Source organism: Ips typographus, linkage group LG5 (assembly GCF_016097725.1).
Source record: "Ips typographus isolate SLU linkage group LG5, UJ_Ityp_2.0, whole genome shotgun sequence".
Lineage (NCBI taxonomy): Eukaryota > Metazoa > Arthropoda > Insecta > Coleoptera > Curculionidae > Ips > Ips typographus.
Genome location: NC_138426.1, coordinates 6,230,054 through 6,244,502, shown reverse-complemented (window position 1 = coordinate 6,244,502; position 14,449 = coordinate 6,230,054). Strand labels below are relative to the sequence as shown.

The following is a 14,449-nucleotide window of genomic DNA, read 5'->3' as shown; positions in this document are numbered from 1 at the left end:
CTAGAGTTGCCTACCTTCCCAATACCATAAGGGACGAATTAATCTTGTTTGACTCGACCAGTCTGCTTCCAACGTTATTAGTTTTCTTTTGACTTTCTGATCCGGCCAGATCGGCAAAATTAAGCACAGACACTTTGCATTTTTTCGAGTCGAATCCGCTGACGAGTTTCACAGAAAAAATCGAATGAGATCGACTGGAATGCTCGTTTATTGACGTTCCAGCGTAACTGAGATTCTGCAGGCCGTACTGCATCACTCGGTAGGCTTCTGCCCCTAAAAATTTCGCTAACCGGTTTAAAATTGTTACATAACGCTCTTTTAGGTTGTTCAAAGCATACAATGGGCAAGGGTCCCATACGTGCACATCTAAAATCTAGTAATATCAGTATAAACAGTACCAAAGGTATTTTATAGCTTTATGAGTAGAATTTTGAGAGTTATGACATTTGGGTGTCAGTTCAGCATCAAATTTAATCCCATAGAGGTACAAAACAACGAAACTACGTCATACATCGCTACTTTTGTTTGATTTTTATTAATATTTACCCGATCTCACATATATCCAGGTCAATCCCTTAATATAAGTGTCACTTTGCAAACCGGCCAGTTTCAAAATATTTCTATGCGTTCCTCTCGATGGCATTGGCACGAGCAGATCGTAGTCGTGCCAATGCCATCGAGAGGAGCGTATAGAAATCGTCATCTCGTTGTAGATTTCGGAAAATGCGACCCAAACACCAACCACATCCACTGAGCTCATAAGTTGAGCGACTGGATTAACGCTCAATCTTCGTTCCATTTCACTGAAAAATAATGTGATTCAGGAATTAACTTAGGGTCACTTTTGTCATGTTAAGTTAACCCTAAACTTGGAGTTACCCATTAAAACTGTACCTATTCTTGGACAGGTTCCAACTTAACTTTATAAAATACTAAAAAGAACTTACTCAAAATTTTGATATGACTTTCCTTCTACGTCATGTGGCATGTGTGCCTCCTGTAATATTTGTTGAAGTCTTCTCATTTCATGCAGTTTAGCAGATTTGGTAAGCGTATCTAACTTGCCATCCGGCAATGGCTTGCCAATCGGTTCTTGATTGACAAGGGGTGCTAAGCTTCTGAATAAATAGTCCAGAGACCGCGGTATAACTCCGGGATCATCCGCGGTCCCCATCATCGTATACCTATGTTTTTCCTTAATATTATAAATTTTAATATAAATCACTTATTAAAATTAAAAATGTAATATTACCGGACCCGGAAACGCCATACGCCATCAGTGTACAGTTATGCCCTTTCAAAACTGAAAATTTTAGATTTGATAGTGTTATCAAAAATTTCAGATTGTGTAGTTTCAGGACCGAATATTTTCGTGAAAGAATATTTCTTGTGAACCCTACTATTGCCCCGCATATTGCGGCCTGCCTGGGGATACTGGGGAAGGGCACAAGTGAGAACGTTTCCTCATATTTGTACAGGGCATTGGGTGGACAGCCCCCTTTTATTCTTAAATAAACTCCAACTGCCTCATCCTGAAAAGAGGTTAATTATTATGTTTAGAGGTAATAAATAGTAAATTATATAGATGATACATTAATACTAGGGTGTTGGATAGTTTATTTGTTATTCCTTTATAATTGTGCTACCTATAAGATTCAAGCAGAACAAGTATAACAAACAGTTTAACTACCAAAAACCTCTAGGGTCATTTTAAAAGTGCTAGACACCTCTAAATGCTATGACAACCTTCTAAAAAGTGCCTGAAGCTTCTACAAGTGTCTTGAACCTTTGCAGAATGGTTTTAAATTATCAGAGGCCTCTAAGACAGTTTTCAATGTGCCAAAGACGTCTAAGTGATAGACAGAACTTTATGAAAAGTTCCAGAGCGTCATAATCCTCTAAATGCTATTGAGAACTTTCTAAAAAGTGCCACAGGCTTTTACAAGTGTCTTAAACCTTCCCAAACCAGTTTTAAATTGTCAGAGGCCTCTAAGATTATTAGTTAAATAAAATCCTGCCAAAAATACAAATCTGATACTGACTTACTTTATGAAGCACTCTGAATAATTTCAATACATTTTAAATTGTAGATGTAAAAATTCTCTACAACTTTTATACAGGGACCTTTGTTATTGAAAGCATGGTTTCTGAAAATATTAGGGCGGTCCAAGGCTTTTTGAACACCCTGTATATTATAAGTTATTGTATAATTTAAATAATACATTTTAAAACAGCCAAAATGTAGAATTTCATATAAATAAAAGTAAATTAGAGTTAAGAGAAGTCAAAAAACTAAAAACTAAAAACACTTAGAAATCAAAGTCAAGGGGTACCTTCATTGGACATCAGCAAAAGTTATGTAAGCAGTCCTATTTAGTTTGTTATGACTGCTTACTTAGCTTCTAAGGGGCTGACGTCCCCTGAACATACACAATGATTTTTAAAAGCTATAAAATTATATTAACATTTGACCTAAACAATTACATTTTCTGCTTCTTACCAGAATAGAGGATGATTCAAAAACCTCATCAGTAAGATCTCTTGTTAGATCCATACTTGATAAAATAATATTTAATAAGAAGAATGTTACCAGTTTCAAACTAAACTGCAATGGCAAGGTCGAGGGCAAGGTGAACTGAATTGGAAACACACCATTTTTTTTTATTAAAAGAATGTCACAGAAATCCAGTTTAGTTTTAGTAAAAAATGTGTGTTTACTGAAACTTGTTTTGGCTTTCGCAAATGTCAGGTAAATATAAATGAGAAGAATGGAATTTTGGTTGAAGTTTATGAAAAATCTGCCTCCAGAAAAAAATATTCTTAACTCCAAACAGTCCAGAGTTTGGACTAGACTTTGGCCCAGTACTTTCAGTTCAGAATAACTTTATTCTAAGGATAATATCTATGGAAACCGTGAAATCAGATGCTGCTATTGGTCAATTCCGTCATTTCTATAGAACTTATCCTAAGAATACATTTATTCAAAGGTGAAAGTACGGATCCTTATAGTAATAATAATAATAATACTTTATTCATGTTAAGCACCAGATGGTTTACACACGTCAAAGATACAAAGTAGCAATCACTAACATAATTAAGTAATCGCAAATTTAAAGCTAATAAAATCAAAATAAAAGCTTAATTAGTAATATTTTAGATTTGTTAAAATGGACAATTACATCTATAACAACAATCCCTCCACCTTCGGTGTCGTGCTCTTTCGCCAAAAAAATAAGAAAATAAACTCATGCAGTTATGAGATAACAAGTTTTCATGCAAAATTATCGGTAATTTTTATGCACTCGTGCAATTACCCCCGAATATTTCCCTCATGTGTTAAATGTCCCATATGAGCAGTGCATTTTCACCAGAATGACAGCGAATATTTCCCTCATGCGTTAAATGTCCCATATGAGCAGTGCATTTTCACCAGAATGACAGCGATAATTGCATTCTAAAGTGATAATTGCATTTCGATAATTGCACTGTACGTATCTATAACGACTGCATTGTTGTAGAGCCTATTGCTAGTACACTAATTGTTGTCCATGCGTATTTTTTTGACTTTTTATAACCAAAAAATGTCAAACTCGATGTCAACAAAAATTAATAAACGGTTTGGAACTTGTTCATTGAGCTCCATTGAGCAATCTATAGTTGCAGCAAAACCAAAACATTTTCTTTATTCGGGAAATATTCCCCAAAATTACATTCGTGCCTTAAAAATGACCTGATAATTCTGCGTTCAAACTTGTTATCTTTGCAAACTGCATTCGGTCATTTTCATATTTTTTTTCTAAAAAAGCCCTCCACCTTCGGTGTCGGGCTCTTTCGCCAAAAAAATATGACAATAAACTCATGCAGTTAAGAGATAACAAGTTTTCATGCAAAATTATCGGTAATTTTTATGCACTTGTGCAATTACCCCCGAATATTTCCCTCATGTGTTAAATGTCCCATATGAGCAGTGCATTTTCACCAGAATGACAGCGATAATTGCATTCTAAAGTGATAATTGCATTTCGATAATTGCACTGTACTTATCTATAACGACTGCATTGTTGTAGAGCCTATTGCTAGTATACTAATTGTTGTCTTTGCGCAGTTTTTTGACTTTTTATAACCAAACAATGTCAAACGCGATGTCAACAATAAATTAATGAACGGTTTGGAACTTGTTCATTGAGCTCCATTGAGCAATCTATAGTTGCAGCAAAACCAAAACATTTTCTTTATTCGGGAAATATTCCCCAAAATTACATTCGTGCCTTAAAAATGACCTGATAATTCTGCGTTCAAACTTGTTATCTTTGCAAACTGCATTCGGTCATTTTCATATTTTTTTCTAAAAAAGCCCTCCACCTTCGGTGTCGGGCTCTTTCGCCAAAAAAATATGAAAATAAACTCATGCAGTTAAGAGATAACAAGTTTTCATGCAAAATTATCGGTAATTTTTATGCACTTGTGCAATTACCCCCGATAATTGCATTCTAAAGTGATAATTGCATTTCGATAATTGCACTGTACGTATCTATAACGACTGCATTGTTGTAGAGCCTATTGCTAGTACACTAATTGTTGCCTTTGCGCAGTTTTTTGACTTTTTATAACCAAACAATGTCAAACGCGATGTCAACAATAAATTAATGAACGGTTTGGAACTTGTTCATTGAGCTCCATTGAGCAATCTATAGTTGCAGCAAAACCAAAACATTTTCTTTATTCTGCAACTGCATTCGGTCATTTTCATATTTTTTTTGGCGAAAGAGCCCGACACCGAATGTGGAGGGCTCTTTTAGATAAAGAAAAATAACTCATGCAGTTAAGAGATGACAAGTTTTCATGCAAAATTATCGGTAATTTTTATGCACTCGTGCAATTACCCCCGATAAAATATAATATAATAATAGGTAGGTACAATAGATAAAAATGTACAACCTAAGTTTTCATAGACTCAGAATGAGTTCAATAATAATCATTTTCCTTACCTCTTCTATCTCTTCTTCTGGAACAGCAAATGTAAAGGAATCATTAGTAGTACCGATACTGGAAATACTCGAAAAACGTAGGTTTTCGCGAACTTTTTCCAAATCAACTCTATATTTTGAAATGCTAGGATCTCGCACATGTAAATATGAAGGCTTCCTTTGTGGAAAATGACTCATTTTATATAACGTATGATTACGACTCTTTCACTTTTATTAAAAGGAACCAGAGCTCTTGAAAGGAACCACCAAATGTGCGTTAAACGGTTAAACTGAAAACTCAAAAACGAACGAATCAAAAACGTAAATTGGAAAAGATAAAAGGAAAAGGACACAGTGGCATCTGTCTAAAACGAATTGCCAAATGTCAAAAGTTTGCTAGTCATGTGACAGCAGAATCAAGAAATCCAGTAGTGCTCACGTGATAAACTGGGCTATACTACACACTATACAGAGGGACGTTTTTAATTTCAACATAATTTTATGCTGTGGTGAATCAGATGGAAGTCCGGTGCTACTCTGATGATCTGTCAATTGATTGTCAATAGATGTGATGGCATCAAAATACCGTTGAAATAACAAACGCCCTTGAAAACCACCATCTTCCATCACCTCAAAAATTTGTATTTTTAACCTAAATTAACTAAACCCGTGCCTAAACCTAAACATTGTTTTGTTTTGTTTGAGAAAAAAGCGAAAAGGTTTAACAGAAAAAATGGAACACCTTGCTGCAGTAATGGCAACACTAAGAAACGATTCAGATATTTCAGATTCAGATTATTCTTTAGATGAGCTGTTGTTGATTGCATCTAGAGAGAAGCACCATAAAATAGATGAATACATAGAGAATGTTGTTTTGTTGTTTATAGGTACTCATTAGGTAGATGATTTTAAATCGCAATTTCTTCTGGACTAAGAAAAGTCTGTATTTCGACTCCTTCATGCTCCAATGATACAACAACCTTTCCTTGCATGTTTTTCGAGTTTAATTTTCTTATTAACAAAATAAAAACCAAACATAACATAACCAATAAATTACAAATTCAATCCACCAACAAATGTCATTTCGTTCCATCGACTTCAAAGTCCGGTTGCGCCCGGTTTACATCACTGGTTGAACGTTAGTTCAACGGATGAAAATACGAACGCAAAAAAGAATCCATCATATCTATCGGAAATTATTTACGAACGCTTTTGGTGCCATCAGGTTAACCGGTGTAACAACAGATGGAAATAAAAACGTGCCTCAAGCTCACAGCTGATCGACCATCCTTGGAAGGACATACCAGAAAAATACACTATTTATTTTATAGTTATTTAACATTTACAAGAACTCAAATATATTTTGATAATTGAAAAACGCGGAGAAACTGGTACTTGTTCTTAGAATATGCGTTTGACGTTAAACAGCTGATTTGCATAATAGTGTACACATACACAACAAAACAATACAAAATACAAGGCACAGAAAGGAAAACACTTTTTAAAATTACGTTTATAGAATGAAAAATACCAGTTTTATGCGGTGTCTTCAACGCAGAACCTTTACTTCCACTCATACCGTGCGTAAAAAAGTTCAACCATCAGTCAAAACAAAAAACTCTAGTTCGCACAGCTGGTTGACCAGACAACTTTCGGATCCCTACGTTGAACTAGCCAAAAAGCCGAGGGGTGTGACACTTCAATAATATTTGGGTCACTCACCAAATAATATTAATAATATGCAATAATCTTACTAATCTTGATAATACGACATAATCCAATAATATTGTACCGTCGTACTCTTTAATGACACACTTCTTGTACAACACTGTATATTGTTTACAAACAATAAACTGACACTGACACTTAACCTCGCTATCTGACAACTTCAACTTCACTACAACCATCAATTCAACAACTCACTAACCAGGCCTGGTTCAGCTGCTTATGTAGGCTTCCATGGTTTCTAGAAAGTTCCCAAATATTCATGAAATTGACAACGTAACATACAGGGGTAACAACAAATAACTAAAGAAATCCTAACTAATAAATCAAAAGTTCGCTTCGCAACAATATAGTAAATAATCTGAATAATACGAATAATACGGCATAATATGAAAAATCATAAAGCGGTGGGAATTGTTGGTTATAAATATAAACATTTTAAACCAACTAAACCAACTGAAGATTGAAAAGTGTAGAAATAATTATGCAGGTATGTTTTTTTTGCTTGGTTATTATAAGGAGCTTTTTGCTCGGCTTGTGACAATAATAAACTGACAAATTTTTTTATTTTAATATAATAATAATTGCCCTTAAACAGGCAAAGTTTTGGAGCACTTTTTTAGAAAAATAGTATTTCTACTCCTCGAAGTAGATATTGTGGAATGCATAGTCCAAATTCCATTGTCTGAATTGTTGATTTTGATGTGCATTTATTAGCCATTTCTTCATATCATTCTTTTAAAATTCCTTAAATTTACTTATTGACATTTTCTCCAAAAAAAAATTTCTGATAATTTTCCATCTCTCCTGGAATTCTGGGATTTGACTCGGTTTTTTAAACTTTTTTTTTTGCTAAAAACCTTCTTACCCAGAAGTTTTTTTTTTTTATTTCAGAGAGCGACAATTTTTGGTACTACAGACTTCTCCGATCCGAAATCGCACGAGAAGGTTTTAGAGTTTTTCAATGGGGAAAAAGCGGACGTGGTGTTATCTGACATGGCTCCAAATTCCACGGGGATCAGAGACTTGAATCGGGAAAAAATAATAAATCTCTGTTATGCCGCGCCGAAGTTTGGCGCCATTTCAAATTCCGGAGCTGCAGTGTTGGTAAAGTTGTGGCAAGGAAATGAAACAAAACAGCTCGAAATTGACATGGGCAAGTTTTACGAGAGCTTTCGCATTGTTAAATCGCAATCTAGTCGCAGCGATTCAGCTGAAGTATTTATGTTAGGTCAATGTTTTAAAGGTCTTAAAACCAGTTGATAAATAATAGTAATTGGGTAAATAAAACTATTTTAATTAACATACTATAATGCAAGTTCCCATAAATGCAGTAACAGTATTATATACTTTGGTAATAAGCTTAACAAATAACTCTATTTTTACCATTGCAAGTATTGTCTGACATACGAATTCCACAAGTTGTAACTTAATATTACCAGGAAGCAAGAACATTACTGACGCATCGGCTAATCCCTATGTGAAATGGTCTTTTAGCCACCATAAACTCTAAATATTGTATTTTTCTTTTTGATAGTGGGGGGTATTTGGCTGCGGACAATGATTCTCCCAAAGCGCCCAAATCTTTGTGTAAAACACCTTTTTTATGCGAGAAAGTATCGAATGAAAACTTTCCATGGTAACTGCCCATTCCACTATTCCCTACACCTCCAAACGGAATAGTGTCAACAGTTAAATGCATTATAGTGTCGTTTACACAAACTCCCCCTAAAATTTACCTTCTTTAAGACCTGCAAAGTAAACTGGAAATACTCACCTGATGTTGTTAATCATTAAATCAACTTCAGATTTGTTGTTGGAAAAAATTTAAAAAGCCAATGGTTTTGGACGCTTGTTGACAAATTTAATACCTTCCAGAGTGGAGTTTAAAGTAATAATGGGTAAGATAGGACCGAAAATCTCATCCTGCATTACTGGATCATTTTCTGACACATCTAACCAGAATAAAAAACAAGTTTAGCTACTAAAATAGTGAATTAAACTTAGTTTGCAGTACCTATCAGAATTGTAGGGGCAACATATCGTTCGGCAGCATCGCATTCTCCACCAAACGCAATTTTTCCACTCTTCAACAGTCCTTGCACCCTCTTGAAATGGCTGTCGTTAATTATTCTACCAAAGTTGTCAGATTCCTTCGGATTTTGCCCGTAAAACTCCCCAATTACGACTTTAAGTGCCTCAATTAGTTTACTTTCCACTTCTTTGGTACATAGAACGTAGTCGGGAGCAACGCAAGTTTGGCCGGCGTTCGACAATTTGCCCCACATTACTCGTTTGGCCACTGTTTTAAAGTTTACCGTATTATCGATAAAGCAAGGGCTCTTACCTATTAGGGAAAAACAACATCACTACTTAATTAACTCACGTGACATAACAGTGACCCCCTATACATCGTAGACTTAATCAAGCCGCTTCACCAAGTCGGCTCAGTTAAGCCTCGTAGTTATCGCAGCTTTTTTGAAGATTGGAAAAATATAAAGTCAATTCTATTTTAAGCCTTTACTATTAGAAAAAGATGGAATCAGATAAAGTTAAAGATTTAAGCCTTTTTCATAATACAAATCGACAGAGAAAGAAGCCAAATGTCATTTAAAAACTTCACAATCCGTATACAACGCATTGTCTTCTTGTTCTAAGCCGCTTCAAATAGACTTGGTAAGTTCAAGCCTGTTAAAAAAGAGACTTGACTTGAACCTCATACTCTTAGCTCATTATGGTTTGAAACACCTGATACCTGATTTGAAACATCACTTTTCGAATCAGAGACTAATTAAAAAATTAGTTTATCTACTCCTAGCATGGTAATCATTCATTACATAGCTCATTTTGAGTTACGTAATGAGCGATTTTACCGCACTAGTGCGATAATAATCGATTTTATCGCACTAGTGCGATAAAACAACTTTAAATGAAAATTTCTGCTGTAATTGTTTATTGAATTTAAACATAACTTTGATAAAACCATGAACAGACCTATCTTAAATAATAACTATATTATTATTCCTTTGACTTGGCAGGCAACAAGCCAGATACCACGTTTGCGGCAGCTTCTTCAATATCTGACGGAAGTTCTTCAGACATGTTCATAACGAAATGCACTTTTAAAAATTTGTGACTGACACTGTTAAATTGTCGCTTAAGTGATATGTGGAAACAAATGGCCACCATAGCAACAACACCAAAACAGTACAGCGTAGATGACAAGATTTAAGGGTAACAAATAACTACCCGTAGCAAGCATATACGAGACGTTCCTAAATAGTTCACATTGCACAAAATATGAATTTTTTTCTTACTTTACGCTGCTTCTGATGGTCGTAGATAAAATGTTGTACATCACCCGTGGGGTATGGCAAATTAACGTACTCGTGTGATCACCACAACACTCCCACTCGTGACTATAAAAATGCTCATACCCCACTAGTAATGTAAATAACTATTATTAATAACTTTGCTCTAAATAAGTTTTAAACCTTTCTTTCAGGTAATATGAAGATGATATTTATGTGCTTATATTAGCTTTGTTGCCATCTGTTTGAAGCTCTTGAAGGAACTCTAAAGTGAAGTGGGAATCAATACATACATACTTCCAATGTATACATCGTTTTTATTTGGAATCATAGGGTGTGGAGAAGAGTGAGAACAATTAAAAAATAAGCTCATTTTGTCCATTCCTAAACAGACCACAGTTTACTCTATTGTTAACATACCTGAGAAGAGAAAAGTGAAGAAATTAGCTGGATTTAATAGTTAGTTTATGGATTATATCTAACCATTTATGAACACTTCTCACTCTACTAAAAAAACAATGGTTTACTTAGGTGATAGTTTTCTTATGTTAAACCACGTTTGCTTGAAAAACTGGAAAGCAAATTCTTTTTTTTTAGCTGGAAGTAAATTTGTGTAGACAAAAGATACTGATTTGAGGTTATAGCGTTCTGATGCGACGTTAATTTTGCAGATTTATCCCCCATAGCTTCTAATAATAAAGTATCTTTATCAGCTTTCCGTTCCATTTTATATACTTTATGTGAGTACTATTTCAAAATTATTACTACATTAACAAGTTTAGCAAAGAGATAAAATGAAATTTTTTTGTTATGATTCTAAAAGGTTGGCAGCGCAGAAATTTATTTTTATTATACTTAACAGAAAATACTACATTTTCAACTGTTTATAAAATACAGTAAATATGGCATTTTCGGAACAGCGCACGGAAATTTTTTCCCGATCCCTCTTTCCGTGCGCTTAATAATAAACATAGATATCCATGATACTAGATATCCTATGGCAACCCGAAGAAAAAAAAGAAACGAGTAATGTGTCTATAGCAACGATTTATTTATTAATGACAAATTTTATTTTCTGTCAGTGAAAATTAAGTATTTATGTATTTATTACATTTTGCAAAAATGAATTCAGATTGTGAAAAAAATCGGGATATTCCCGAGAAATATCCCTAAACCATATATGCACCTAGTACTTCTGCTGATGCACCCAATATTTCTGCTGACGCTAGTATTAAGTTTTATAAAGGCGATTGTAACGCTGCAACCGTAATCATTAAGACCGTGTCAAAGCTTCAGGCTGTTCCGCTTAATTGTTCACCATAATTTTAAGTTTTTAGTTTAGTAAACGTCCTATTTCATCAAATAAAGTCTTTTTTAAAAGTTACTCCGTCTGACTTCTCATTTAATTGGCGCAGCCGGTAGGATAGTGCAGTTTCGCCCTTTATCGGATTCCGTTGTGCGAAAGTGGTTTTTAAATCTTAGTGCACTATCTGTAACCAATTTTTCGGGACATTTTGTTTGTACGTGTAACGTGCTACACCAAACGGTATTCGTCGCGACGTCGTACTATTCCAAGTAAGAAGAGTACCAAGAAGTCACCCCGAAAAAACGAAGATTGACGTTCCAAGACAAACAAAAACCCCAGGACATTAGCCACGCCTTTATAGGACTCCTATGGTTGTGAACCGCTGCAGTACAGGCTTTATGGATTCTTCTTTGACTCTACTGTAAGTTTTTGCTGAATGACCATTGTTTTTCATGTCTCAAGCGTCAAAACGACTAAAAGAAATTTTGTATAGAAATAGGGCTCGTTTAGGTTTAGTAAAAGAACGAAACAGTTCAGATTCAAGTTCAAGTGAGAACGAAAGCTCAGATAGCGAAGAGAAAACAAGATACGATTCAAATCCTCAACAAAAGGAATTAGTAGATTTATTTGACAACTTAATTTTAGAGAACTCTAGTCATACAAGTAAGGAGGTACAAAGTAGTAATAATATTAACTTTAAAATGGAAAATATTAGATTCCATACCTCTCTTTTGCCCACTTTCTCTGGCAAACAGGAACACCTTGAAAGCTTTATTCTAGCTATCGACGTATTTTATGCATTATATTACGGCAATAGTGAAGCCCAAACAACTCGTAACAGCTGCAATTAAATCAAAGTTAGTTGATGATGCTAGAAATTTCTATCTTTCTAGACCAGATTTAAATGATTGGCTTGCTATTAGAGCAGCACTTAGACAAAAGTTTGGCGATCCAGTGACTTATCTTGTTTTAATGCAACAAATGCAATACATTAAAATTAATAGAAATGAATCAATGTTAGAATTTGTTGACCGATTAAAAACCTTTGTGCAACGAATTATTGCTAAAATTCAATGCGAAGTTACCGATGTCACTTCAAAGACAACTTTACTTTCTCAAGTAGAAAATACATCTGTTTTATTACTAACTGCAAATTCACCACAAACTTTAAAAACCATGTTAATGATACAAAGACCTAACACATTAGACACTGCTCTTCAACATGTCATTAACTATAATATGATTGAATCTCAAGTAAATTTTACTAACAACCATTCTCCTATGCGAAATCATATGGAGAAACCACACCAATCATTAAATCACAATAACAGAGGTTTTAATAATAATTTTATTAACCCTCATACTAATCAACATAATACTAACCAAATTCGACCTCAACCTTTTCCAAGTCAACCTATAAATGTTCAGCCTAGATTTGTTCCGAGACATTATCCCACAAACTCACAAGTTTTTGGCAAGTCAAGACAAATACCTCAACAAAATAGACCTAGACAAGATACACCTACACCTATGTCTATTTCAACTGCCGGTCCTTCTCGTTTCTTACATCAACAAAGACAACCCCTAGTGAGACATAATACATTTATTCCTACAGGACCACGTAACTTTATATCTCAAGAACTTACCAACGTTGAAGTTAACTCACAGACTCCCCTATATGAGGACTCCTTTATGTCTAATCAATCTGATGAAAATTACCTTCAACAGCAAAACGACGTTTTTCCTCAAAATGATTTTGAACAAAACCTTGCGTTTCAAAATTATTGTGACACAAACTATGAAACTTGTCAAGAGACAGAGGAAATAAATAATGAAAATTTTCAGAAAGTAGCCTCGGATATACCCTTGACTTAAATAATATCGCTCAAATGATTGAGTTGCCTTACTTCCAACTACCCCGAAAACAAATGACAATTCTTATAGACTCTGGAGCATCCGATTCTATAATTTCACCAAAATTTGCAGAATTATTTTCAAATAATATGTACATTGAACCTTTCGAAATAATTTCTTGTAAACAAATCCATCAAGAAAATAGGAATTTAAAATTAAATTTGCTAGAAGAATTAGGTATTAACTACACATTTAAGCTTCGTGTTTTAAATTGGCATAATGATTTTGATGCTCTTATAGGCACACGAGATTTGAAGAACTTAAATGCTAATTTATGCTATAAAACTAAAACTCTAACCCTTAATGGCCTAAAAATTCCATTTTCTCTTGCATACAACAAACCTCTGACTAGACCAATAGAAAATTTAAACAACAACTTTTTAGTCATACCAGTAAACTATGAAAAAGGTACAGCAATTTTACCATCTTTTAACATAAATGAACATATTATACCAGACTCACTAGTCGAAGTAAATAATGGTTTATGTAAAGTTCCTAATCCAACACCAAATGTACAAGTTAATTTCCATCAAAGAATAAAAGTAATCCCGCAAGATCAATTCGACTTACTTGACCCACCGACAAGTAATATAAAATTTAACCCTGAACATCAATTACGACTTGATCATTTAACCCATCTAGAAAAATCAAAAATTTTACCACTATGTCATGAATTTAAAAATATAATGTACAATGAAGATTGTGATTTGACATTTACAAGTCAAACAAAACACTTCATACGAACTACAGACGATAGACCAGTCTATGTAAAATCCTTTAGACACCCCCCAAGCATGAATCAAGAAATTCAATCTCAGATTCAAAAACTGCTTGACAACAAAATTATTCGACCCTCAATATCACCATATTCTGCCCCTGTTTGGATAGTTCCTAAAAAACAAGACGCATCTGGAAAACGGAAATTTCGAATGGTTATCGATTATCGAAGACTAAACGATGTTACTGTTGAAGAAAAATACCCATTACCCAGAATAGAAGAAATTTTAGATAATCTTGGTAAATGTACTTATTTTACTACACTTGACTTAGCTCAAGGTTTTCATCAAATTGAAATGGATCCTTCATCTATTGAAAAAACAGCTTTTTCAGTAAATAATGGACATTATGAGTATCTGCGCATGCCATTTGGCTTAAAAAACGCGCCAGCGACCTTTCAAAGGATGATGGATGAAATTTTACGTGATTATCTCTACCGATTTTGTTTT

General features: G+C 34.3%; 3 protein-coding genes across 3 annotated transcripts in view; 1 reads left to right on the top strand and 2 right to left on the bottom strand.

Moving 5' to 3' along the window:
* LOC145729571 (rRNA methyltransferase 2, mitochondrial-like) overlaps positions 1-7,995 on the top strand; it is a 195,580-nt gene extending 187,585 nt beyond the window's left edge. The window contains exon 2 of the mRNA XM_081980384.1: positions 7,587-7,995. Coding sequence (XP_081836510.1) covers positions 7,587-7,955 — 369 coding nt within the window. The 3' untranslated portion in view covers positions 7,956-7,995. The remainder of the gene's footprint in view (positions 1-7,586) is intronic.
* Positions 11-2,646, bottom strand: LOC145729241 (kinesin-like protein subito). The gene is made up of 6 exons (XM_081979921.1): positions 2,501-2,646; positions 1,362-1,532; positions 1,253-1,303; positions 948-1,195; positions 547-803; positions 11-273 (listed from the first exon to the last, which is right to left on the bottom strand). Exons 3-6 carry the CDS (start codon positions 1,268-1,270, stop codon positions 11-13), a joined length of 786 nt encoding a protein of 261 aa, XP_081836047.1. The 5' UTR covers positions 1,271-1,303; positions 1,362-1,532; positions 2,501-2,646.
* A 148-nt stretch (positions 7,996-8,143) lies between the features above and the next one.
* LOC145729572 (aldehyde dehydrogenase, dimeric NADP-preferring-like) lies at positions 8,144-12,589 on the bottom strand. The gene is made up of 3 exons (XM_081980385.1): positions 8,710-12,589; positions 8,470-8,647; positions 8,144-8,420 (listed from the first exon to the last, which is right to left on the bottom strand). Exons 1-2 carry the CDS (start codon positions 8,978-8,980, stop codon positions 8,520-8,522), a joined length of 399 nt encoding a protein of 132 aa, XP_081836511.1. The 5' UTR covers positions 8,981-12,589; the 3' UTR covers positions 8,144-8,420; positions 8,470-8,519.
* Between the last annotated feature and the right edge of the window lie 1,860 nt (positions 12,590-14,449).

Coding starts and splice junctions, on each gene's coding strand:
- LOC145729241 (XM_081979921.1), bottom strand. Junction 804..947: donor AAGTCATATCAAAATTTTGA/GTAAGTTCTTTT, acceptor ATTATTTTTCAG/TGAAATGGAACGAAGATTGA. Junction 274..546: donor CTGGATATATGTGAGATCGG/GTAAATATTAAT, acceptor CGAAATTTTTAG/GGGCAGAAGCCTACCGAGTG.
- LOC145729572 (XM_081980385.1), bottom strand. CDS start 8,980: ATGTGGGGCAAATTGTCGAACGCCGGCCAAACTTGCGTTGCTCCCGAC. Junction 8,648..8,709: donor TGCCCCTACAATTCTGATAG/GTACTGCAAACT, acceptor TATTCTGGTTAG/ATGTGTCAGAAAATGATCCA.